Source organism: Centroberyx gerrardi, chromosome 9 (assembly GCF_048128805.1).
Source record: "Centroberyx gerrardi isolate f3 chromosome 9, fCenGer3.hap1.cur.20231027, whole genome shotgun sequence".
Lineage (NCBI taxonomy): Eukaryota > Metazoa > Chordata > Actinopteri > Beryciformes > Berycidae > Centroberyx > Centroberyx gerrardi.
The window spans coordinates 6,377,264-6,402,303 of NC_136005.1; the positions used below are offsets into that span (position 1 = coordinate 6,377,264).

A 25,040-nucleotide genomic window follows, 5' to 3' on the forward strand; every position below is an offset into this window, starting at 1 on the left:
CTAACCGGAGTACAGTATAACTGTCTACTGTACATCGCAGTGTCAACAGTCCTGTCAAATCTGCCAATTAGCCCCTAAGACATGCTGACTGCCTTGCTGTCTTCCAGACACACACTGGAAGTCAGCACTTCACCCAGTCCCCCGTAATCAGGTTAAAAATAAAACAATTACTGTGATTTGTATTTTAACTTTTGGGGAGGATACATTAAAATATATTTTAAGCAGTGACAGAAAAACTTGAACGATGAATCTGTTTTATTCGAGCCCCCCAACGAGAGTCTCTGCTGCCGTGAGCTTGTGGATGAGGTCGGGGAGGGCGGGGCCTAGAGACCGGTCAGTCCGATAACGCGAGTCAAGCGCGGGGCAGGTCGTGGTCGTGGTCTTGGCCTTCGGAGCAGGGCTGCTGCAGCTGGACCACCACGGTCTCCACGGTCACCTCTTCCTCGCTGTCGCTGCTGTCCAGCTCGTCGTCCTCGTACTCGGAGGACTCCTGCTCTTGCTCGGAGCGCGACGCTCCCGACATGGTGCCGAAGGAGTGGGCGCTGGTGGAGGCCAGCGAGCGCAGCAGGGGGGTGCTCTCCGACACCTCCTCGTTCTCTTCCGGGCCGCTCTCGCCCTCCTCCGAGTCGGAGTCCGAGTCGCCCTGCGATGGGACGACCTTCTGCTTGCACACCGGACACGTCTTCTTAGTCTTGGTCAGCCAGGGGTCCACACACTTGCTGTGGTAGGCTGCAGGCAAGAAAGACAGAATCAGGGGGGAAAAAGGTTATTACGCCTGATAAGCAGCCAACTTGTAGGTCAGAGTGCACATTCGTGACACGGGCGTTTCCCTTGACGTCCCCAGATGTGGTTGTAACTTACAGAGCAAAGGCCAACGTACGAGAACAGGGCAATCTACTGGATACTGATATCTACTAAGTGGGAGAAAAAGTACAATATGCAAGAAATGTGTCATGAGTGGGGAAATGGACCCTATAAATTCTATAAGCCAAACAGGATTTAAACGAAATGGTCTTATAAAGAGGGGATTGTAGGATTTTGTGCAGAAATACCGTATAGCTGTTCCACAACATCAAGAGAGGCACGTTAATCCGTTCATATATGCTACCGAGAGCAGCTAAGAAGTTGCTTTGTTTATCACCACACTGTTAATAAATTAAGTAGATCTTAACCCAAAGCTAACCATTTCATGTTGACATTCTGATTTGTGACAAATGTCTGGATTAGCAGGTTTGCACTGAATCTTTGTGCAATTTACATAACAGTTAAACATTTTAAATTAGATTTACTTTTTTTCTGAAAGCCCTTTAGTAAACTCGTTGCCTGTGTAATGACTAAGTGCAGATGCGTGCCTCTGAATTGCTCGCTTAGAAATGCCACAAAAGCGAACCGGTGCTTGGCATCAAAGAACTGGGGCAGCTGTCTAAGAAAGCATCTAGCAGGCAGCAGATCTCACCGCTGCACTCAGACTGTACTAGGGATGCACTGATGCCACTTTTTCAATGCTGATACCGATTACGAGTATGAAAGTTTAAGTATCGGCCGATACCGAGTACCGATCCGATCCATTACTTTTACTGAACAGTGCAGGCTTACTTCCTTAGTTTGGGATCAATGGACAAAATTATCGAAATAAAATCCTTGTTTTTCCCACTGTTTGAGAAATACAGGCTTCTATGTGCCACAAATGCATAAAATCAAGACAGTTTGCTTTTATTTCTTACATGTTACTCATGGCTTTCGGTATCATTTTAGTCTTGGGTAAAATCTCCGATACCGATATTCCATTTTAGCCTGGTATCGGCACCGATACCGATACCAGTATCGTATCGGTGCATCCCTACAGTGCACAGCTGAATGGACTTCACTTGTTCTCTGAAGTGTGCACAGTTCAAGGAAGAAGACCAAACATTTTACCATCTGTGAGCCTAAACCTTCATAATATGCTCAAGGGAAATTACAGTTGGATTTTACAAAAGGATGCTGCTCAGGTTTTAAATCCTGGACCCAGAACCCTGCTGGTTTTCATTCTAACCATCTAATCAGAGACGGGTTTACACCTGGGACAGCACGTGAATTAACTACCAACGATCTAACTGGTATGTTAAAAAAACCAGCAGTACTCTGGGTCCCAGGATTGAAAACAACTGCATTAAGGCATTTCAATGCAGCATTTACAAACACAGATGCTTTCACTCGGTTAATGTCACCGCACTCTTACATCCTGGACCCTGGAGCTAATCTTAAAAGGGGCTGAACCACGGAGGACAGATGGCACGTATGGTCACAGTTTAAGCAATAACATGGGAGTGTGATCTAACCTTTTACAGCCTGCCACCGAGCTCTACATCACATGCACATGTTCACTTTGGTTTGCCTATAGATTGTAAGATATTGAGAAGATCAAGTTGTGCAGCGGACAGGAGCGGATTTAAGGACACGGCTGGTTTCTGGGACACGAGGGTAGTGCTGAACCGGTCAGACTCACCATGAGAACATGGCAGGACTCGGAGTTTGTCTCCTTCTTCATACTCATCCAGGCAGATGGCGCATACGTCGTAGGCGTCCCCTGGGTCAAAAACACAAGTCAAATTTATCCATTAAGTGCTTTTAACAACACAGGTTCGTCACAAAGTGCTTTACAGAGCAATTAAGGACACATATGCTGTACATAAGAAGACAAACAGCACAATTTAAAGATATGAAGCCTGAGCTTGTGTGTGGGTTTTTTATGAGTGTATAGAGGATGGCCGGGCCAATACCAGGGCAGAGCAGTGACCACACTGGTAAAGCACAGCCCATTTTGATAATCGATTAATCGGTTTGAGTAATTTTTTAAGAAAAATACGTCAAAATTCTCTGATTCCAGCTTCTTAAATGTGAATATTTTCTGGTTTCTTTACTCCTCTATGACAGTAAACTGAATATCTTTGGGTTGTGGACAAAACAAGACATTTGAGGACGTCATCTTGGGCTTTGGGAAAAACACTGATCGACATTTTTCACCATTTTCTGACATTTTATAGACCAAACAACTAATCGATTAATCGAGAAAATAATCGACAGATTAATCGACAGTGAAAATAATCGTTAGTTGCAGCCCATTAGCCAGCATTATCACTTCACACTTTAAATGGTGAGTTACAGTCAGCAAACTGCAACTTCAGGAACTGGTTGTTTTAATATCAATGACGTCAGGCTCATCCATGACATAAAGCAATTACAAACCCCACTGCTTGATGAGTGTCATTCCCTTACACTCTTTGCGTCACCTTTCCCGAAATGCCCCCCCTCCTCCCCTCCTCCTCCTCCTCCCCCGCTTCCACCCATCCAATCCACAGGCAGCAGGTAGAGCGTCAGCCAAACAAGCCGGCGCTGCATTTCCTTTTTGAGTCCTGACGTTACAAGAGGTGGAAAAGACGCTCGGTGCTCTAAAAGCCCAGGAATTTCACAACGCACTCCCTTTCAAATTCCACAGCGTTCTTCTCCCTTCCCTTGGCTGGAAGGGGGGGGGGGGGGGGGGGGGGGGGGAGGAAGAGGAGGAGGAGGGAGGCGCAGGGCTGTGGGCCGGTGTGTTTATGTAAGCTCTAAATGAGCATGTTTTCCCCCCGACCGGGCTCTCTGTGTGCCGGTGCCAGGGCTGCATGTGACCGTATAAGGATGGGGAGTCACATCGCCGAAAGCCCCCTCCCTCCTCCTCCTCCTCCTCCTCCTCCTCCTTCCTTTTCTCTCCCGAGCGTCAGCAACTTAAATCTGGAGGCGATGTTTTCAACTCGACCTCTCCCTCCTCCTCCTTTCTCACTTTCAGTCTTCTCCTTCTCCTACCATCCCTATCACTATCTTTCCCATCTTTTGTCCAACACCTTACTCTCTTCTCTTTCCGTCAGTCCAACCCGGCTTCCCTCTCTCCCTCTCTCTCTCCCTCCCTCTCTCTCTCTCTGTCCCAGGCCTTTAACCCAGTGGACACAGGGGTGAGAGAAAGGGAACGTTTATGCAGGCATGGATCCAGCATACACTCAGGAAACGCTGAACTGTGGCACTGACTGCGCTATTCTGAGTGAAGCTGAGAAAGAGAGTCCAGTGCCCCGCTGAACCCAGAGACTCTGCTCTGGGGAGATAGATAATGAAAGATACTGAATGTGGCGTGTATATGTATAGTCTAGCGTCTGTCGTTATGTCTTACGCTGTTGCTTTGCACTGTCTGTGAGGTCCTATTGTTCGACAGTCTGTACTACTGATAGATACTATGCTAAGTTGTCAGTATGCCTCTGCTCCAATGCCACCAATGCAAAAACCTGTACTTCCACTGTACTTAAATAAAGTGATTGTGACCCTGATAGCGCAAGTGTGAATTTTTTAATTTGCACCGTAACTCCAGAGGTAGCACCTTCGAAAGACGCAGACACCGGGAAAAGACTGACACCTCTTCGAGATATTTCAAGATATTTTGTTAACTTGTCTAGAGCGTACAGCCGAAAGACTTCTTCCCAAAAACAAGCCGGCCCAGTATTTTGTCCCAGTGAGAAACGGGGCAGTGCAGCATTCTGCAGCAGAGTATAATTCACAGTCTGGTCCGGTCATCCCTTCTCACGGAACGGATTATACCACTGCTGCAGATCAAAGAGGCTGCTGTGGACATTACTCACTCCGCATCTCTCCGAGTTTTCTACCGAGGGGTCGGCTCAGTAATGTCGTTACGATGAACCTCGCGTGAGAGCCGAGGATTCGGTTTCAGGAGTCTGGAGAAGGTAAGTATGAAAATGGGCTCCTTCTGACGACGACACCTGACGGGACGCGTCAAGCTCGTCTTCTTCGTAATTAAAGAGCAGTGTGCGTTAAAATAGAAAATGAACGGTTGTCGTCTGCTCTTGGGGAGATGCAGTCATCCCACCACTGGGGTTTTTAATATGAAGACTGTCTTTATGGGCAATTACCCCTGTCCTACCAAGCCCTTATATGAAGTGCTTTCTGTTAGACATGTTTTAAGTTCAGTCGGCTCTGAAGCCGGGTAATGGAAGGTATTTTTCCCGGGCAATCAATAACAGCCAGTTAATGTTTTGCCAGTTTGCATACCGCTCAGATGTTGGGAATCCCTTACATCTGAGTTTCGGGGCCAGTAGCACAACTTAAAACGAGTTAAAAGCCGGCGCCGTCCTCTCCCCTCCATTTTGCATTAGTCAGCCAGCCTGCCAGCATTCCTGGCTCTCAGAGGAACCACGCTGTCCTACTGAACTTCAGATGAGGAGTGAATGTGTGTATGAGCGAGAGAGAGAACGACTGAAAGAGAGAGAGAGAGAGAGAGAGAGAGAGAGAGAGAGAAAAACTGAGTTACAAAAAAAAAACAAAAAAAAAAAAAAAAGCTTCTGCACAGCTTGCCACTGCTTGAGCCAACCAGACAGTGGCAACTGGCGCTGAGGCCAGTGTGCTGTGACTAAGAGGAAGAGAGAGCTCCTCTGTATCGACATCAACATGCCTCACACACCGACGGCCGAGCCACTGCAGCTGCTCTGTGTGTGTGTGTGTGTGTGTGTGCGCGCGTGTGTGTGTCGGCTCCCCGCCTAAGGCTTGGACTGAGCACAGAGCCGAGGGGAGGGGCGGAGTGACTCATCATACCCAGGGAGGGAACCAGACTGGAGGTCAGGGGTCAGAGGGAGAGCCCGGCCTCTCCCAGACGGAGCGAAGGGGCACCAGCTCGGTTTGAACGCTCGAGAAGGGGAAAAACAACCCCCCCCCCCTTCGTTTCCTCGGTCGGTTCATTTGTCTCTCTTCTTCCATCACTCGGCGTGTGTCGGTGCGAGGTTTGAGGTTTCCACGCCCGCTAGCCAGTCGTCTGCTGGCGAAACTCTCCGCCTCCCAAAAAGCGCCGTCAAACGTCAAGCTTTACAGCCTCACTGGGGATGACGCAAGGCCTTGCAATAAAGTCAGCGCGCGAGTCGACATAACGGCAGAGCGGCGCTGTACGCCGACAGCTGTGGCAGCTGGTATTACATAATCCTGTACATTGACACAGATCTTATGGTGCGTGCTGCTCAGACTGGTATTGTGCGCCAATTACGCGGGTATTGTGCTTTTCATCAACAGCCATTGTGCACCATCCATAGAGACTCCTTTTGTACTCTTGTATGTATTTCTGCCTGTGGACTCCCGTCTGACATGTGACATGTGACATGTACATGTGAGTCTGACATCATCCAACGCCTTCCATCTCCGTCTCCAACAAACACATGTTTCATCACCTGGGGCCTATATATGAATTTGTTGTATTTTTGGTGGAACAGTCCTTTTAAGTCTTGAGCTCAGTGCATATTGTTTGATTTTTGTTAAGTAGTAATAACAATAAACTATATTTGTAAAACACCTTTCAACACAGAGTTACGAAGTGCTTTACAGACAATAAAACAAATAAAAAAGAAAGCCAAAAACATTAAAAAAAAAGTCAGGCATAAATTAGAAACAGGCAAAAGAAAAAACGAAACAAACAGAACTATATAAAAGCCGGTCTGAGAAAGTGTTAGCAGCAGTGATTTGACAGATGACTGATTTTGCCAGCCTGGGCTCCTCAGCCGGGGGGAGTAGGTGGTGGGCAGATGCACACATCAGCAGAATGGCATCCCGCCAGCGCAGCAGCAGCCAAGGCCACGGCTAATCAGCTAGCTAACATCTTCCCCAAATGTCTTCACCCACTCAGAAAAGACCCGTATCGCACATTTGTTGGAATTATAACCTCTTAAAGTCTCTGATTCACACCAGTGGAGTGAGACGCATCAGAACATCTCGCCAGTGCCAGGAAGTTGCCTCGCTGTGGCTGACGTGACGAGGCCTCAAAAAGATGCTCAGAAAAGCGGGGGAGAGGACAAAGAGAAAAAAAAACTGTAGCTGGCTGGTAAACATCAAGTTTGTGTCCTGCCCCGACTAAGACGACACTTACTGCCTTCAGTCCAAAGTAAAAGGATGTTGCTTGTGCATCTTCCTCTGCGGTAAATATAACGCCGCCCTTACAGTACAGAATCAGACATCATGGATCATGATCGAATCAATTGCTCCCTCAACATAAGCCAGTACTTATAAGCAAAACTAACACAGCATCACAATGTTCCCGTTCACTATGGCTGGATCTGTTCAAAGCCCCCAGAGTCCAAGCTCAGCATTATCCGTTTTAGCTGAGGCCAAGGGCGCCATTAGGCCTCCTTCCCACACTGTACTGCACACACACCAACGCGCAGTTTGGGCACGCTGCCCGAAAACTTCAGGATGGGAAGAAGCGGCAGTGGCAGCGGTGAGACTCGAGCATCAGAGGGACTCGGCCGTGTGCGGCACTGAGCTGTCACACGGCGGTGCCACGGACGGCTAAAAATACCTGACGTTTCACAACACGCGGCTTGTGAAATGAATATAAAAGACGGGTGCGTTCATATCGGCACGCTGTACACAATGGCCACCGGTGGTCAGCTGAGCGACCGAACAGCGGCTCCGTTTCTTGCTCCTGTATACGTGGATATACGGTGAGGCCGTGGTGTTTTGTCTGCCGCCAGTGAAGTGGGATGCCTTTCCACCCGGGAGGGCCGTGCCAGCTTACCCAGTGTTAGCTGAGCTGAGACAGCGAGGAATCACCGGGGGAGGCTGATGTACTCCTTCACCTATGGCAGGCCTTGACAGAACAGGGATGGGAATTTTGACTAATTTTGGCAAATAATAAAGTTATGGAACCCACTAGTCTAAAAATACAAAGATGTCAAAAAAGAGATGTGATTGACAGCTCTTGTCTGTGTCTAAAAAATCCAAGCTCTATAAAACCCTGGTGAGTTTTTCCCCTGGAAGTTGAAGACATCTAAAATATGTGAGTTAAGCTTTTTTCCTTCATAAGCCAGGGAAGCAGTTTTGCTTTAGCAGTTTTATCTATGGCAAATTTAGTTTAACATGCTATTATTTCTATTGCCGACTATTACATCAGCGATTAACAGACTAGTGATGTAATCGTTCTCATCCCTACGACAAGGCATCATTACAAACTCTAAACAGACGCCATTCCTGTTATTTAAAGGTCTTCCTCTTACCTGGAACACACTCAGCCTATAACCCTGTTAGACAACAGATGGGCTGTCCCATTGCTTGCAGGGCCTCTTGTTACAGCCCCCCATGATCAAAAACAGGGCACTCGGTTCCTTGCCAAGCTAGCATTGCTCCAGAGTGCAGGGCTTAAAAGGTGATTAGGTAGAGATTTGGTGTCCCCTGCTCGTGTCGCCAAACCCTCTGACTCAGCTAACAGGAGCGTAGACGCCGCCCCGGACGCCGTTTCCTGGACATCTGAACTCCCTGCAGCGGCCAAGGTCGACTATACCAGAATCTAGTGGAAACCATGAGTCAGACTGGCTGTCGCTTGCAGACGCACACCGTTGTGCACAAACCACATAGCCTGACGTGACGAAAATGGCTATCTGAGCAACACACACCGCTTTCAGTAATGTTTTGCTCAACTTGCCTCTCCATGCTGTTGCACGTGCATCTGTTACTGCCAGGCAGGGGGGGAGGAGCTCGGCTCATAAACCCCCCCCAATTAGCGGCTTTGCGATGGGGCTACTTAGTATGTGCCACCCATTCTCTATAAAGCTCCCCGGTGTTCCCTGCACAGCTGATTCTAGTCAGGGGCTTTCCAGTCCAACCTCGACACAATACAACTGCCAGAGGGAAGACGGCCTGTAACTACCACCAATGCCTTTCAGTGCACCAAAAAAAAAAAAAATCCACAATGTATTTCAAAAGTAATTCCAAAAGTACACAATGCACAGAGTACATTGTACACAGACCATAGCAGAAAAGGGATTTGCATTGCAAAACAATGCTATATCCAGACTGACCCTTGTACCAAGAGAGAGGGGGAAGCCAGAGACGGAAAACTAAGAAGGCCCCAGAACTTTGTAGTCAAATGCTAAAGTCCGGACAGAGGTGTAGCAGACAAACCCCTCGCCTCTTGAACCACACACACACACACACACAGCTATTTACCTTTCCAATTTTCCTCTCCTCCTTCCCACTCCTCCCACTGTCTTTTCAAACAAGTGGCACATACAGTACATCTGCTCAACAGGTTTGAGATAAACTAAGACTACACTTTTCCACCTAGCCCAGCCAGGGGCACGAACAAGGCTACATTCCACAGCGTCAGCCATGTGTCCCGTCTCAACAGAGAGGAACTCTAATCTGCTGGGGAGGGCTTTGTGGAAAAATCAAGTCCGTATTAATCCGATTAGCTCTAAGGTGCAGAGCTCCGGGGAGGACTAATGTGTCATAACGCATTCATGACATCCCTCTCCTGGACCAAATCATGTGACAAAGAGCAGCACGGCAGAGGACTAAAAGACAGCTTACATCATCTCTACCAACCCCGAGGTCAAAGGTTACGGTCAGGAGAAGGTTGATAGAGATGATTTTCAATCTATAGTTTCAGGGAAGCTTTACAATCTTGTTGAAGCAGAGTGTGAGATAAACAAAGCTTGGTAAACAAAATGAAGTGAACTTTTTATAGTTTGTCATCATATTGACACACCCACATATACAGTACATTGATAATGTGGCAACTGTAACTCTTTAAACCTCTAAACTAGAAAACAGTCCACACATTCAAAGTCGATTGCATTAGGTTTATTCCTGCTTGAATTACTTAAAACAAAGATTTCAATGAGTGTGCCGTCTGTTCTGAATCCAAAGAAATGGCCACTGTGAGCTGAGGTGTTTGAGATGTTTCCATACCTTTCTTGTACTTGTGGATGGGAAGTTTCTTCAGCTGGTCTTTGCGCAGGCGGCTCCTCCGAGCCCTGTGTCGATCCTGGACAAACTTGGTGATCTAGGCACAATGGAAAAAAAAGAGACCCAATCTAAATCGTTTCTGAAGCTCTCTCTAAAATATACATAATGGATTGAAGTGAAAGTAATGTCGCTGTATGCCTTAAAAACTGCGTAATAATTCCTTAGGAGACCGCTAGGACCTCAAGCATCATTGTCGTCGTTTCCTTCCATACAGGGAGCGCATCACCGAGCTAAAACGAGGCTGGCTTCAGTTTACCTACCATGAAAACAACAATGAGGATGAGGCAGATTCCCACGATGATGAGGAAGGGGATCAGGTAGTATTCCAGCGGCAGGCTGAAGTCTGGCATGAGGACGACATGACCCCTAGCGAAACAAGCAGAGCCGGAAAAGAATAAGAACATAAATCTTTGGTGTTGGCAGACATTAGACGCACGCTGAATGACAGTGACCTACACAGAGGCCGCATGATGATGGCAGCGTTTCGTTACGGCTCATCGTCGACGGCTGCCGCGATGAAAGATTCATTTTAGTGTCATTCATGTTAAACAAGCTGCAAAGTCACAAAAAAAGCCCCTCTATCTGCCTAATGAGATTTCACACTGTTAAATAATGGGTTACGGGGCTGTAACACCAATTTACAACCCTGCTTTTACAACAAAACGTTCTTCACAACGCACATTTTTACGGCTAATTTGGTCCACGAAACGCTTGCACATACCACGCTCGGTATTCATTCCTGCGCAGACGACTTGGGAATGACCCGAATGTACTTGTAAAGGTATCTGTCTGACAAGCAGCATACACACCGGCTGATATCAAAGCGGAGAAACGGGGCTCTCGTGCTGCGACTGTGTGCGCTTTGGGCTATTTTTGACAGACCCAGACATTTCATTACCAGATTATCACCTCAGCAGCAGCAGCGCTAAGAAAGTGACAACACATCACAAGACCAATCCTCTGCCTTGAAATATCACCGCGCTACGTTGTAGGTATTATCAAGTAACGATATAACATCAAACTCGTATCCCAGAGCTGGAGAGCAGAGAAGAACGGCCCGGCGATTTTGAGTGAGGCTGCTGAATAGAAGTAGTCGCCTCTTAACGAAATGATTATACTGACAGAATTGTTAAGAGAGCACTCTGAAGGGGGAGCTGCTTCTGAGTGCCTTCTACTGCCATGGGCTCGATTTAGACGCGATATTGACTGGCAGGAAAAGCGAGATTTGGGTCTAGACTTACCCCTTGTCATATGTGTAGTCTTCTTTCAGAGAGTTGGCAGTCTCCTCGCTCACAAACACAGATGGAATGTCTATCTGCTTCATAACATCCACTAAAAAAGGAGAAAGGAGGAAAGTGCTATTAATACATTATGTGACTGTGTATCGATGCTCTGCTCCCTCGAGCGATCATGAAACATTACGTTTCGGGCTGGAAATGAAAATGAAAATCCTGCCATCAGAGGAATACAAAAATAGGATTTGTTTGTTGCACACTAAGGAACCGCTGTTTAAATATCTATCGACTTTGCTTTGGAGTCTGAAATGAGTTATTCAAAAGGGCTCACGGAACAGCTGCAAATTTGACCAACCACAAACATTTAGCATTCTCAAAAGGTTATGTTTTGTGTGTCTATGGCGCCCAAACGCTTAGGAGCGAATTTGTGATGCTACTCATGTCCAACTGCGTGGACGTATTAACAGCTTTTAGGCTAAGAGATCCGAGGTGGCAGGGGAAATCTGTCTGACAACTGGCGATAACAAATGTATAAAACATCAGATTGGGAGATGTGCTCTACTGAAAAACACTAACCAGGACAAGAAGCCTTCTGGATAATTCATGACTCTGCCACCCCCCCCCCCCCCCCCCACCCACCCACCCAAGTCAGGACGGGGGGGCCTGACACAGAAGGTGAGACAGGAGTGAAAGAAAACCCAGACGTTTCCTGACACCCTCATACGACAGTAGCTAATAAATCTAGTCTAGAGCAGGGGCAATGTGAATTCACGGCCGGGGTAATCCCTTCGGATAGCGCTAAGGTGCTGCGGGGCATCACATTCCTCCTCAACAACATCAGGGGCTGGAGATGGGTTTCTGACTGCAGATGATCTGACTAGCTATCCTGGCTCCCTCCGGCCTGGGCTAAAGAGAAAAACAAAGCCATATCCTCTGTCAACAAAGAGACATATGAGGAGGCGACTGTGTGCCCGTGCTTTATGTTTGTGTGTTGACGTACAGAAGAGAAAGGCGAGGTTACTTACGATCGTTGGATCCCATGCTGATTAAGTCTTCAGAGTCCACATTGTGAACAATGGCAGCCTTGTACCCGGCTTTCTGGGCATTGAGGACCTGTCGGGAGACAAAACGTTTTGTGCTCAGCATTGTCAGTCAGGAACTCATAGCTAATGTGCCTCTATTATCAAACACACGTCCTGTAGTGGACGCATGCATCTGTTGTAGAGTGCTAAAAGTGATGTTTTGGGGTCTGATGTTAGCTGCTACTACGCTACGAGAAGAAGACTTAAAAACAATGATACCGTCTGATAACATACTGATAATTAGGGATGCACCGATGCCACTTTTTCAATGCCGATACCGATTACGAGTATGAAAGTTTAAGTATCGGCTGATACCGAGTACCGATCCGATCCGTTACTTTTACTGAACAGTGCAGGCTTACTTCCTTAGTTTGGGGTCAGTGGACAAAATTATTGAGATAAAATCCTTGTTTTTCCCACTGTTTGAGAAATACAGGCTTCTATATGCCACAAATGCATAAAATCAAGACAGTTTGCTTTTATTTCTTACATGTTACTCATGGCTTTCGGTATCAGATTTTAGTCTTGGGTAAAATCTCCGATACCGATATTCCATTTTAGCCTGGTATCGGCACCGATACCGTGCATCCCTACTGATAATATACCTGTTATAGACTTAGTTTTACCAATTTTGAGTCTGATAGAGACAGCCAAGTATGTAAAAGTCGATATTGCCAGAATGATGACATGCAAAACAAAAATAAAAAGAGATTTTTAAAATTCACCAACAATCTAAAAATATGTGGCTTGTATGGTAATCTGCAGCTAGTGTGATTTCCCCCCCTATATTTTATTTGCTTATCCCTGCCGCTGTGTGTGTATCTCTTAAGTCCTAAAGCTAATGCATTTGTTGAGGTATACCACAAGGTTGTCCTGTGTGACCACACCACTTTGTATTAGTGGTGTGTTACATTATGTTCCAGTAATGCACCAGACTCTATAGAGTGATGATACTCTGTTTCTCCTGCCATTTTCCACTCAAAAACGCCAAAACAGGGGGAGGAGATAGGATGGGATCAGCGGATGAGTGCGGAGTATGTTGTTCTTTCAGAGTTGATATTACTAGAAAGACCGGACTGATGATTTAACTGTGAATGTGGTTATGTAAGTGAATATTGTCCACTGTTGATTTGAACCAATTTCTGTGCTGGCCTTGCAAACTGTATTTCCCCCAGGACAATAAATTGCACTGTATTCTTTTTTTTCTTTTTTTTCGGCATCACAGATCATAATTTACACGAGTCAGGAAGTACAGTAGAGACCACAGATAAAGGAGCGCTACAGCTCCATGTTAGTGTTCGACATCTCCGCCAACAACTCATCTGTTTACGACCCGTTTCCCAGAAAGTGCTTGCAGGAGACGAGATGTTTGCGTTTAACGCCCAGAAAGCTCCCGCCTCCCCGATAAACACCGGCCGCTGGTCTAAGCTGCCATCGCTGACTGTGCTGAAACTGAAGATCCAAAACAGGAAGCATTTGATGATCGGAAGGGGAAACCAGGGGGTACGAACAAAACCGCATGGCTGGCGTAAGCGGCAGGGTGGCCCTAATGGTTAGAGAGGCTGTTCTATTAGAGAAAGGTCACAGGTTCGATCCCCACAAAAGCCACGTGTCCTTGACCGAGACACTGAACCCCGACCTGCTCGCTCACTGCAAGTCGCAAGTATCAGCTAAGAATGCTTAAAATGTAAAAGGAAGTAGCCTAAGCTTTTATAGCGTTCATCCATATTCATGCACTACCTCAGAAAACAAAAAGATTCCCATTCCCATATTTCAAGTTGAAGTATTTCCTGTTTGGCAGCCATTTTGTTTTGGAATCTGTGGCCTTATCCTGCAGCGGCTTTTGGATTGTAGTCCTCATATGAGCTAGCACGGCACAGGCAAGGTGTGTAGCTGTGTGTGTGTGTGTGTGTGTGTGTGTGTGCACTTGTGTGTGTTTCTGCCAAACTATTGCATAAACATGCCACCATGTCTACACTATCATTAATCATAGATATGCCCCTCCTCTCCTCCTCAGAGAGATTTAAGCCTCTCACTGCCGCATAAAAACAGATGCTACAGCTTGCACCCGAGTGTGACCAGTATATGGTGTGTGTGTGTGTGTGTGCGTGCGTGTGTGTGTGTGTGGTGTCTCAGTGCCAGTGCAGCTGTTACTCTCTAAAGGCAATTTAGTTTCTTTTTAAATCCGAGATCACCCCCTTACTCTCATTACAGCGTATCCAGTAGGTCAGAGTTGTTCAAAGTCTGGGTCGAGGTCGAACAGTGGGTCACAAAAAGATTGAAGTCAGTCCTCAAATTATTCTGGAGAAACTGGTGTCAAAAGATACGGTCTACATCAGGTTGCAAAAGTCTGTGATGTAAGGTCAAATAAATAAAACACTGTAGCTTTGTAGGTTGGTAGCCTAAAAATGTAAATTGAATGTTACATAACACAATAGCTTACAAAATCAGTTTTGAAAGAAAACTGTGTATTGTGAATGTGGCCATGATTACATAAAAGCAGAAAAACAGTAATCTGCCATCAGAAATGGACAAATGTTATGTGTGCAAATGCAGGATCTTCCATTTGTGAGGCTGTTTCTATGACTATGAAGAAACTATTCAGAACTACTTATTTTTTGAATGTATTATGTGTTTTTTTAAGTGAGTGGTTCTATGTGTTTGTCTGTGTTTAAGTGAGCTCACTAAGACAAATTCCAATCAACTCTGTTGATATGGCAATAAAGTATTGAATCTTGAATTGAATCTTGAATCTATATTATGTTGCAAAAGTCTTGCCCTATCTACACACAATGTGCAGTTAAGTGAGTAAAATACTGGAGGCTAGAAGGTTAGTAACCTAAAGAGTAAATTTTGTTAGACAATCCTACACATAAACAGAAAATATGTGTACATGGATGTGATCAGGAACACATAAAAGCAAGGAAACGGTAAGTTAAATGTCCAAAAACCCTGAAATCCTGTAAAATATCATCTCTGATTTCATGAATGTGGACACAGTGACCAAAAAAAAAACCTTTTAAAGACCACTGCAGTAGGCTAGAGGCTTTCAGGGTTTCTGTAAACTATTTTCACTTCAACCTCCAATTTCATAGGGGTTACACTTTCAAAGCCAAGTTGCACTGAAAACGTAAATGTAGTGGGTTCCCAGCAGTGGAGGGCCACGGGCGCCGCTGAATGGATGCAGGGGAAACTGATGTAATGAGGATCCTCCGTCTGCGGGGCTGTTTTTATGGCTACGACACAGTATAGAGGCTACACATCCTGCACAGCCATTGTTGTGGCTGAGAGCTTTCAGCAGATGTGGTGGAGGAAATAGGATGTGACAATATAATCCTCGAATGAATCATAATACGCGTTCCTACAAAGACAGAAATAAACTTGGCATAGTGCACTTTTCCTCTTTCTTTATCAGACATGTCAATGCCACTCAAAATCCAATGAAATAAAATACAGAAGGAAGGCGTCCATCTTCCCGTCTTTCCTCTGTGTTCGTTCAGCTTCACCACAGAAACAACACTACCACCACTGCTAGAGAAAACAAGACGTTGCAACAGTATAATTTAGCCAAATTTAAAACAAAGAGAAGCCCTATTGTTTAGAATTAATGGATTTGGTCTGTTTTGGCATCCGGAGAACAATGTTTTTAAACTCCGACCTGCACTAGATGCTTAACTTTGACAGAAACAGAGGCGGATGTGGAACCAGAATAAGCCGAATTAAAGGAAAAATCCACCCAAACACTGAAAAACTGTTAAAAAAAAAAAGCCATTGGTGAAATACAGTATTTTAATTTCTGTACCCATTTTTTGGTTGGTGGTGTATTTTTCTTATTCCTCTGTATAACTGGCCAAACATAGATGATTTGAAGTCAGGTTGAGATATTTCCAGCAGCTACAATGAAGTTTAACAGCAGAAACTCTTTCAGCAATCTAAAACATCATCAAAAATATCAATTTCTTCACCAACAGTAGCCTCAACGGACCAGAATGCAATGCAGCTACAACATGTTGCACGCAGAGTAAAGAGCTCAACTTGCGCTTTTTCTTAACTGGAAAAATTCTTGCTCCCTCGCTCTTACGATGCCATCGCTGTTGCTCACTCCACCTACATGCACTGAACGCAAAAAAGTTCAGGCCTGTTCTCTGGGGGTTGTCGAAAGGCATTCTGGGAAATGTCGGAAATCACTAACTGAAGTAGAAGTAGACAAGGCAGGTTGAGGGAAAGTGGGTTTACCAAAAAAGTAAATTACAACAATTCATCACAAAATAAGTCCCGGCATTCGTTGAACATCACAGATTAATTATATATAACAGAGAATCCGAGCGTTGATTTGTCCTTTCAGCCGAACTAATCCAAAACGACACCGCTGCTACCTTAAGCCGCAGAGGAAACGCTGTCATCAATTATTAGTCAGAGGATGTGCCACCCTCCTGTGGTAAATTAACACCCAGCCAAACGCCAGACAGTGAAAGTGAGACAGTGATGCGCGGGCGGGCTGTACCACGTAAAGAATAGGGGGTGAAAAAAAAAAAAAAAAAAAAATCAGTTGAGCTCAGGTCACAGTCGGAAAGGCGTGAATGTCATCTGCTCTGCTAAATAATAAATGGAGGGGTGCTCACACTAACCTGAGCAATCAGTGGCTAGGCTAGGCCACTTTATAAGCACATTGTAAGGAAATCCATTCAGACCTAACAGGGGTGAACCGTGTGTGTGTGTGTGTGTGTGTGTGTGTGTGTGTGTGTGTATTGAGGCTAACACAGAACAGGACTGTCTTTTGTCTGTGCCTTGTCACTGTAATTTTATGCACAGGCATACGTGAGGCAGGGTGTATAGCAGCCGCAGCATTGTGATTCCATGTGTTTGTCTGTGAGAGTGTATTGTGTGGAGGTATCAATGGCTACAGTGTGTGTCTAGGGGCTGTCTGTCTGGACACACACACACACACACACACGCACTACAGACAGACACACACACAAACTGCTGCGTCTGGATGTGTATGTTTTTAGTTAGCATTGACCACTATGTGTGCGTGTGTTCGTGTGTGTGTGTGTGTGTGTGTGTGTGTGTGTGTGTGTAAGACACAGTGAGCTAGCTGGCAGATGATTCTTGTTAAGTCTGACAGGCCTGTGACAGTCCCCCCCCCCCCTCCCCCTCCCCCTCCCCACCACACACACACACACCCCACCACCACCGCAGGTCTCCTGTGAGAATAACATCTCATCGCCTAGAACTTACACCCAGCATAGTGAGTGTGTGTATGTGTGTGTGTGTGTGTGTGTGCGTGCGTGCATGGGTATATGTCAAAGCTGGGCCAAGCAGAAATAGTAAATAATTCTCTGTGTTTGTTTTATCCTACTTGGAGTACCAGATGGGTGGTGTTGCCTGGACAATTCACACACAGAGGCAGGTAAGTTGTCAATCACAGAAAAGTCTAAAACAGTCTACTAGATTGACTTTCAAACAGTCTAAAATACCTTCTGGCACACATTGCATTTTTCAGTATTGCAGTATTGCAAATCCAACCCATCTGGTACTCCAAGCAGGTTAAAATAAACACTAAAGATGATTTGCAAATACTATTTGGCACAGATGTGGTGTGTGTGTGTGTGTTGGCTCACACTTCACATATTAGGCCTCAACATGCTGGTTAGCCACATTGTTGACAATCAAGTCATGCACACATTCCCTCTAAGGCCACAATGGGAAACCAACTGTAGCTGCTAGCCAAATTTGGGCAAGTTTGAGTTCCCTATTCTACTAGCCACTTTGGCCTGTAACCAACCGCAATGTGGAGGTCATACTCTTTTCTAAAAATCTAGTTGGCTGGTAAAATAAGTCAAAGTAGGCAATGAAGTTTGGGATTTGCCAGTCACTGTGGTTGGTGGACAAAAAAAAAAAGTTTCCAACCTTGGTATCAAGTCTCAACAAACTGGCGGGTCTCTGGTTAAGTGCTGTTGGAGGGGGATTTTTAATGTAAGGAGCCGTTTTGGCTGTGGGCTGTCTCGATGCCAGCGTGTGGTCTGTCTGCCTCGGATCTGGAGAGGAATTCAACCTCTGCTGCTGGCTCACCCTGTGTTTGCATGGGCAAAGATAAGGACATTCAGAGCATTCCTGAGACTGCAGAGAGGGAGGGAGGGAGAGGGGGAGACAGGAGGAGAGAGAGGGAGAAAGAAAGAGAGAGAGAGAGGGAGAGAGGGCAAACGAGATGTGAACCCCACAGAAAAAAAGAAATCAATAGAGCACAAGCATGTGTGGCCAAAAAACAAGCCCGCAAGCGCACACACACACACACACACACATCGTTACAAGAGGGCTGCTCCTGTCCCGTCTGCAGACCATCGCGCTGAGCAATAGCACCATCCTTGCTGCCAATTTAACCGCCTTCATTAAGCTACTTAATTACCGTTATCCCTGCGAGACTACACATCAAAAACCTTTCTCCTTTAACAGCACTTGACGCTGCACACACTCAACTTCACTATGATGTTGCTGCAAACACAAAAGCAGAGAAAAAGTCAAAAATACTGCCACTTTTAAGTCATTTTCACAGCAAGACTACTGGACAAAATCTAGGTCTACATTTTTTTTTAACCTGTATTTGTCCAAGGAAAGTTGACTGAGCACCATCATCTTTCTCAGCAACATCCTTCTTCACATTCATACAGTTCTGCACATTCACACCTAGCTTATTTAATGGGAGAAACTGGGGGTTAAGTGCCTTGCTCAAGGGCATTAGTTGCTGAGGGAGGGGACAGCTGAGGGGAGCAAAGTGTTTAATATCTGAAATTCTCCTCTGGACAATCCCAAAGGCCTTTTTGAAATGTCTGAATGAGTTTCGAAATATTTGAAGCCTGAGGTTAGTCACAGGATCATTTCATTATGAATTAGCAAGTCTCTGTTAAATTAAACTCCAGTTATGTGTAGAATGACGTCCTTATTTTATGTCCAGGCTCAGTCTTTCTGTAAGCAGACAAATTAGGTTTCTTATGTGAGATATAGGCCTGTTTTACGCCAAAGTGCAAGAAGTGTAAAAGTGCCGTGCAGCAAAAGTGAAGCGTCACATCTTCAGGTGACACGCATCTCGTATAAAAAACCTCTCATCCTCATTTTTCAGTAGTGTGTGAGTTTATCCGGTTATTAAACTGTGCACAACCCAGTACAAACTACAGGTCAACAGATTTTTTTATTGGGCCAATTAGAGCTGTTCCTTACAATAATAATCGTGGATGTGAGTGCCAGTCCTGCTCTACGGTGTTGAAAATAAATAACAGTGTTCACCGACACTGTTCATGTCGCTGCTGTTGGTGATGATATTGATTTGGACCATCATTTCACAGATGAATAGGATTTATTGATTTTGTAAACTTGCTGCGCTAGGAATGTGTTTGTTTTGATGAAGCGATATGATTATTATATTGTCATGAGGCTCTGTGCTCTCCCCGCTATGATCTTGTATTAAATGGTGTGTTTGGGTGGATTTTTGCATTGTGTATATGTCTTTTTATGTATGGTGACAATCCAGTCTTCCCCCTTGAAGATTAATAAAGTGTATTGTATCATATCTTATCATATCATGAGTCTTGTCTCTCAGTAACTGTTTTTAAATTACACAATACTGATTATTATATCATGATTGGGATAAATCTGTTGGCAATTCTCTCTGTTCTACCTGACGAACACATTCTTCAAATAGTGTTTCTAACCCCCATTACAGAGAGGTCGTTAAGTTAATTTGCAGAACTCCAAAAAACACAAAAAACAACAAAAACGACAATCATTTATTGTCATCAAAAATCCACAATTGGTCACCCTCTAGTATAAACAGTGTCTGTGTTGCAGGCCAAGTACGCAGGCCAAGATTTGTAAAATGTGGTCGGCGCACCACAGGGTGCCATGATGGGAAACTTTTAGAAAACAAGCATCTGCTTATCACGCTTCCGCTTTGTGCGAACACGAGTTCAAGCTTCAGGGTCCGAGTGTATAAAAAAGGAAAGCCAGCGCAGAATACGGAAGTTGGCAAAAGAAGGAATGGAGCTGGAATTTTTATTGTTCCTATAAACACTAACAGTAAGATCTGACCTAAACCAGGAAGGATTACCGATGATGCAGATTAAAAAAAAACTGTTCTGCCTGGTGGTTAGCGAGACAGTCCCATAAATGGAAGGTCGCAGGTTCGATCCCTGCAAAGGCCACAAAGCATGTGTATATCTCAACGAAAATATGTGCAGAAACAAATTCCTGATAAAACGAATATGAATGAAATATAGGGGCCATATGTAAGATGAAGTTTGAAATGCTCTAAATTCCTCAAGAAAATAAAGCTGTCCTTGTGATCCCACTTTAACCCACAAGTCAGATGAACAAGAGTTATTTCTAGATGTTGTTTGAGTGCAAATCAGCATCTTTGAACGGAAGGGAAGCAGGAAATGTGAAAGGTTATAGAAGAAGGAAGTGCTTTGTTTTAAGTTCCCAAAGACAGAGGAGTAACGGGAGCATTTTGCCAGAAGTAGTTCGGCTGAGAGAGGCATTATGGGACGTGCTGGAGACTCAGCGGGCCAATTTGCAAACCATGTACTCTGTGTTGTCACGGATTCAAATCCAGCTTGTGATACAGATATCATCTCTCTCCCAACTTTCCATGTCAATTTGCACAGCATGCTATCTGATTAAGCAGGAATGCCTGAAAAAGGTGGCAGCCTACAGGTCAGTGATCAGTGGGCTTGTGACTAGATGTCACAGATGTTTCGAATCCCTGGACCAGCTGGGAAAAACATGTACGAAAAGCACTCTCACCTCAATAATCAATTAAGGCGGCGGGATATTAACGACGAAATCAAACTTGCCCGAAATAGAAACACAGCTGAATATGGTGCATGTATACTCGCTATGGCTTCGTACTGTTCCACCAGTGAGGGCGCATGACGGTCAAAGAGGTAACCGTCACCTAGGGAAACCAGGAATAGCAGTGACAAGAACTCAGAGCACAACAACAACAACAGCTGCAGTGAAAGAGCGACAAAGACGGCTGAGGGAATATGAGGATTTTGATCGGTCATAAAGGTGCAGAGATCCAAACGATTCATTTCATCAAGTTCGCACGGAGATGTAAACAAAGGCAATGAACTGGAAAAGGAAATGGAGATGCTTTTCCCACAAGGCAACACAACCAATGATGATGTTTTAGACCAATTGCAGTTACAGAGTGGGGTCTGGAGTACGACGAATTCGACTAGTTAAACCAACGAACCTGTGCTTCATTTTTTGCCGTAAACGTGTCCTTTTGTCCGTACAAACCTGCCGAAATGTGTTTCAGCAGCAACTACACCAAGGAATTTACTGATGAAGTGCCTTTGAGCAAGAAGGTTGGAGCTGCAGACTGTGGCTGAAACGGGCCGCTCGCAGGTGTGAAACTGGACGAATGTGAAGGAGGGTGCTGCTGGGAAAAAAAAGCATGCATTCCCAGTCAATTATTCAATTATAGAAAGAAAAGAAAAGACGACGATGTTGAAGTGCGTGGTGGTAGTTTTCCAGCACAGGTCACTGCAGTATCGATGTGTGTGTGTGTGTGTGTGTGTGTGTGTGTGAGGCCTGACTCCCATTGGTCACGGATGACTGGAGGTGTGTAAACGGTGCCACCTGGAGTCGCCTGACTCACTAGTACTGGGCTTAACCCTTCGCATGCCACAGGGCGCATAGACGCAGAGTACAGGGAATCCAGCGCCATTCATGCTAAGCATTTACACACACACACACACACACACACACACACAGGTCTCATACTTAAAAATGTATGGCCCTCCTCCTCTCCTCCCCTCTCCACTTTGTTTTTCTCCTCTCCTCCCCTAACCTTATCCCTCTCTTTTTTTCATCCACTATTCTCCCCTTTTCTCTCCCCTTCTCTTCTCATTTGTCCTCCCATTTCTCCTTATTTCCTTTCCTCCCCTCTCCCCTTAACTCACCTTTTCTCCTCCTCTCCTTCCTCCATCTAACACACACACACACACACACACACACACACACACACACACACACACACACAGGTCTCATACTTAAAAATGTATGGTTTCCACTTCTGTATTACATTCTATATCTCTTAAAGCATTTAGTATGAAACCATTCTGCACATACACCCAACCATCACACACACACCCAACCACCCACAACACACACACACACACACAACCACACACACATAGATATCTATAACTCTGTCCTTACCCTCCCATACTAGATCTATAACGCTAGTGTGTTGATAGAAGACCTGATACACTCAGTAATTATTCTGCATCACCATGTTCTCTGTTGTATGTGTGTGTGTGTGTCAGTAATTACTGCATCATCACCCGTGGGTGTGTGGTGTGTGTGTGTTTGTGTGTGTTGCCAGCGCTGCAGAATCTTCTCAAGGGTTGCTGCAGCCAAACTTGTTGACTTGTCTTCCCTGCCACTCCGCCTTTCATCTCCTTCTCCTCCCTCTTTCATCCCCCTCTCCTCCACCCCTCTCTTTCTCCTCCTTCCTTTAACCCATCCCCTCTTCTTCCTCCATCTACCTCTCCTCCTCCTCCTCCTCCATCTGTCTCTCCTCTCCTATCCCTTGTCCTTCCACCCTACCTTTGCCATTCCTCTATCTTCCTCTTCCTCCATCTATCCCCCTCCTCTATCCCCCCCCCCCCTCACCATTCCTCCTCTATTTGTATGCCCCTCTCCTCCTCTTCCTCATCTATATCCACCCTCTCCTCCATCCTCCTCTCCAACTCTCCTCTACATATTTCCAAACCTGGACGAAACAAAAATTTAACACCTTCTGAAAAACATAAAAAACTGAGGAGCGCTTGATTTGCATACGGTGTAAAAGTTGTGTTCCGTTACGAGGCTGTTTGGAGGTCTGAAAGACGAACCAGGCGCACCTCCAGTGGTTCAGATTCCTGAACCATCAGATACACATAAGTCCTGGTCTGCTCCCCCCCCCCCCCTCTGCTGTTTTGACAGCAGCTCTAATCAGGCCCTCCTCCTCTCCTCCCCTCGCCACTTTGTTTTTCTCCTCTCCTCCCCTAACCTTATCTCTCTCTTTTTTCATCCACTATTCTCCCCTTTTCTCTCCCCTCCTCTCTTCTCATTTGTCCTCTCATTTCTCCTTCTTTCCTTTCCTCCCCTCTCCCTTATCTCACCTTTTCTCCTCCTCTCCCATCCTTCCCCCCTTTTCTAACCTTTCCTCCTCCTCTCCACTCCTTTCCTCTCACCTTTTCTCCTCTCTATTCCTTTTTCCTCTCATCTCCCCTCTCTCTCCTGTTGTCTCCTCTCCCCTCCCCATCTCTCTCTCTCTGACCTCCCCTTCTTCCTGTCCTCTCCCTCCTCTCCTCCATTTTGATCCTCCTCTTCCGTCCCCTCCTCTTATATCCTCCTCTCCTCTCTCTGCCCTCATTACCCTCATTATATCTCGCCTTGGCTGCCAGCTCCTCCAGACTTAGTTTCAAGGTCCAGACGGCTGATTAGATAAGAGTTTATTGAAACTCCAGGGAGGGGCCGTGTCCACTGATAACACTGCACAGCTGCAATGCACTGCTGTGTGTGTGTGTGTGTGTGTGTGTGTGTGTGTGTGTGTCCATATTTGCAGGGGGGTGTTAAAGAGACAACTGTGAATGTGTTAAAAGGGAGACAAAGCCAATTACCGAGTACATGTGGCTGCATCAGTGCTGTGTGTGTGTTTGTGTGTGTGTGTGTGTGCATGTTTGTATGTGTGTGTTGTTGTACTTCTATCATGTGATTCAAAAATGCCTACTTGTGAGGACATTTTTGCCATTTTTGTCCTCACAAGTAATTGGTGTGAATATGGTGAGGTGTTTTGCAGTTAAGATTAATGTTCAGTGTTCAGAAATGAATTAGAGGTCAGAGCAATGCCTGCAAATGTGTGTGTGTGTGGTGTGTGTGTGTGGGAGAGAGAGAGAGAGAGAGAGAGAGAGAGAGAAAGAAAGAGAGAGAGCGCGGAACAGAGACAGAGTCTGATCTGTGGCTCCAAGTGTACTGTGTGTGTTTCTCAGTGTGTGTTTTTGTGCATATATGTACGTGTGTGTGTGTGAGTGTGTGTGTGTGTGCGTGTGAGTGTGTGTCCTTCAGGCAAGGGGAGCGGGCAAAGCTGTTTGTTGCCACAACAGAATGCAAAAGACATGACAACAGAAGGAAAGAGAACCACACTGCCACAGGAGATATGGCATTTCCTGACTCACACACACGCACTCACACACACACACACACACACACACACACACTAGGGCTAGTCATACTCCCAGTCAGCCACAGTCATTCCCTGTCATAAGGCTGAGTGAGCGAGGGCAGGAAGCTGGGCAAAGCCTTGATCATTGTTTGAACGGGAGACTAAAGCCCATGTCAGTAACCCAGGTGCCGTGTGGTCGCTCTGCTTACTGTGAGTCAGCGGTAGGAAGCAAGGTTAGCTGGAAATTACCACCAACCACCAGACAAATGCTGAAAATTTTGGCTGCGGTTGGTAAAAGCTAGGTCACACTACACGATTTTTACGCCGATTTAAAGCCCGACGGGACTCTTCTGACCGATTATCCTGTAGTGTGAACTAGGCTGCAACTAACAATTATTTTCATTATCAATTAATAGGTTAATTAGTCTATAAAACTGGCAAAAATAATGACAAATGACCATGACAAGTTACGAGAACCCAAAACAATGACCAGCAGCCAAAAAAGTATTTGTTAATCGATTGTAATAATGTCACTCCAAGCAAGAAGTAACAGAACGTCTATTTCATAAATGTATTTACAATTAAGGGGAAAATGTGAGCACAGCTTCCCGACGGGACGGCTAGCAAGACCGCTCGTTTAGTCTGAGCTGCACTTGTCGGGCAAAATTTGAACCGTCTTGTAGTCTGACCTAGGCTTAAGATGGGAAA

At 45.5% G+C, this 25,040-nt stretch overlaps 1 protein-coding gene across 1 annotated transcript in view; it reads right to left on the reverse strand.

Moving 5' to 3' along the window:
- The window catches only part of rnf13 (ring finger protein 13), a 50,493-nt gene continuing 25,453 nt past the window's right edge, over window positions 1-25,040 (reverse strand). Inside the window, exons 5-10 of the mRNA XM_071908068.2 lie at window positions 12,065-12,152; window positions 11,046-11,136; window positions 10,065-10,170; window positions 9,748-9,841; window positions 2,489-2,569; window positions 1-729 (exon numbers count right to left, since the gene is read on the reverse strand). Coding sequence (XP_071764169.1) covers window positions 353-729; window positions 2,489-2,569; window positions 9,748-9,841; window positions 10,065-10,170; window positions 11,046-11,136; window positions 12,065-12,152 — 837 coding nt within the window. The 3' untranslated portion in view covers window positions 1-352. The remainder of the gene's footprint in view (window positions 730-2,488; window positions 2,570-9,747; window positions 9,842-10,064; window positions 10,171-11,045; window positions 11,137-12,064; window positions 12,153-25,040) is intronic.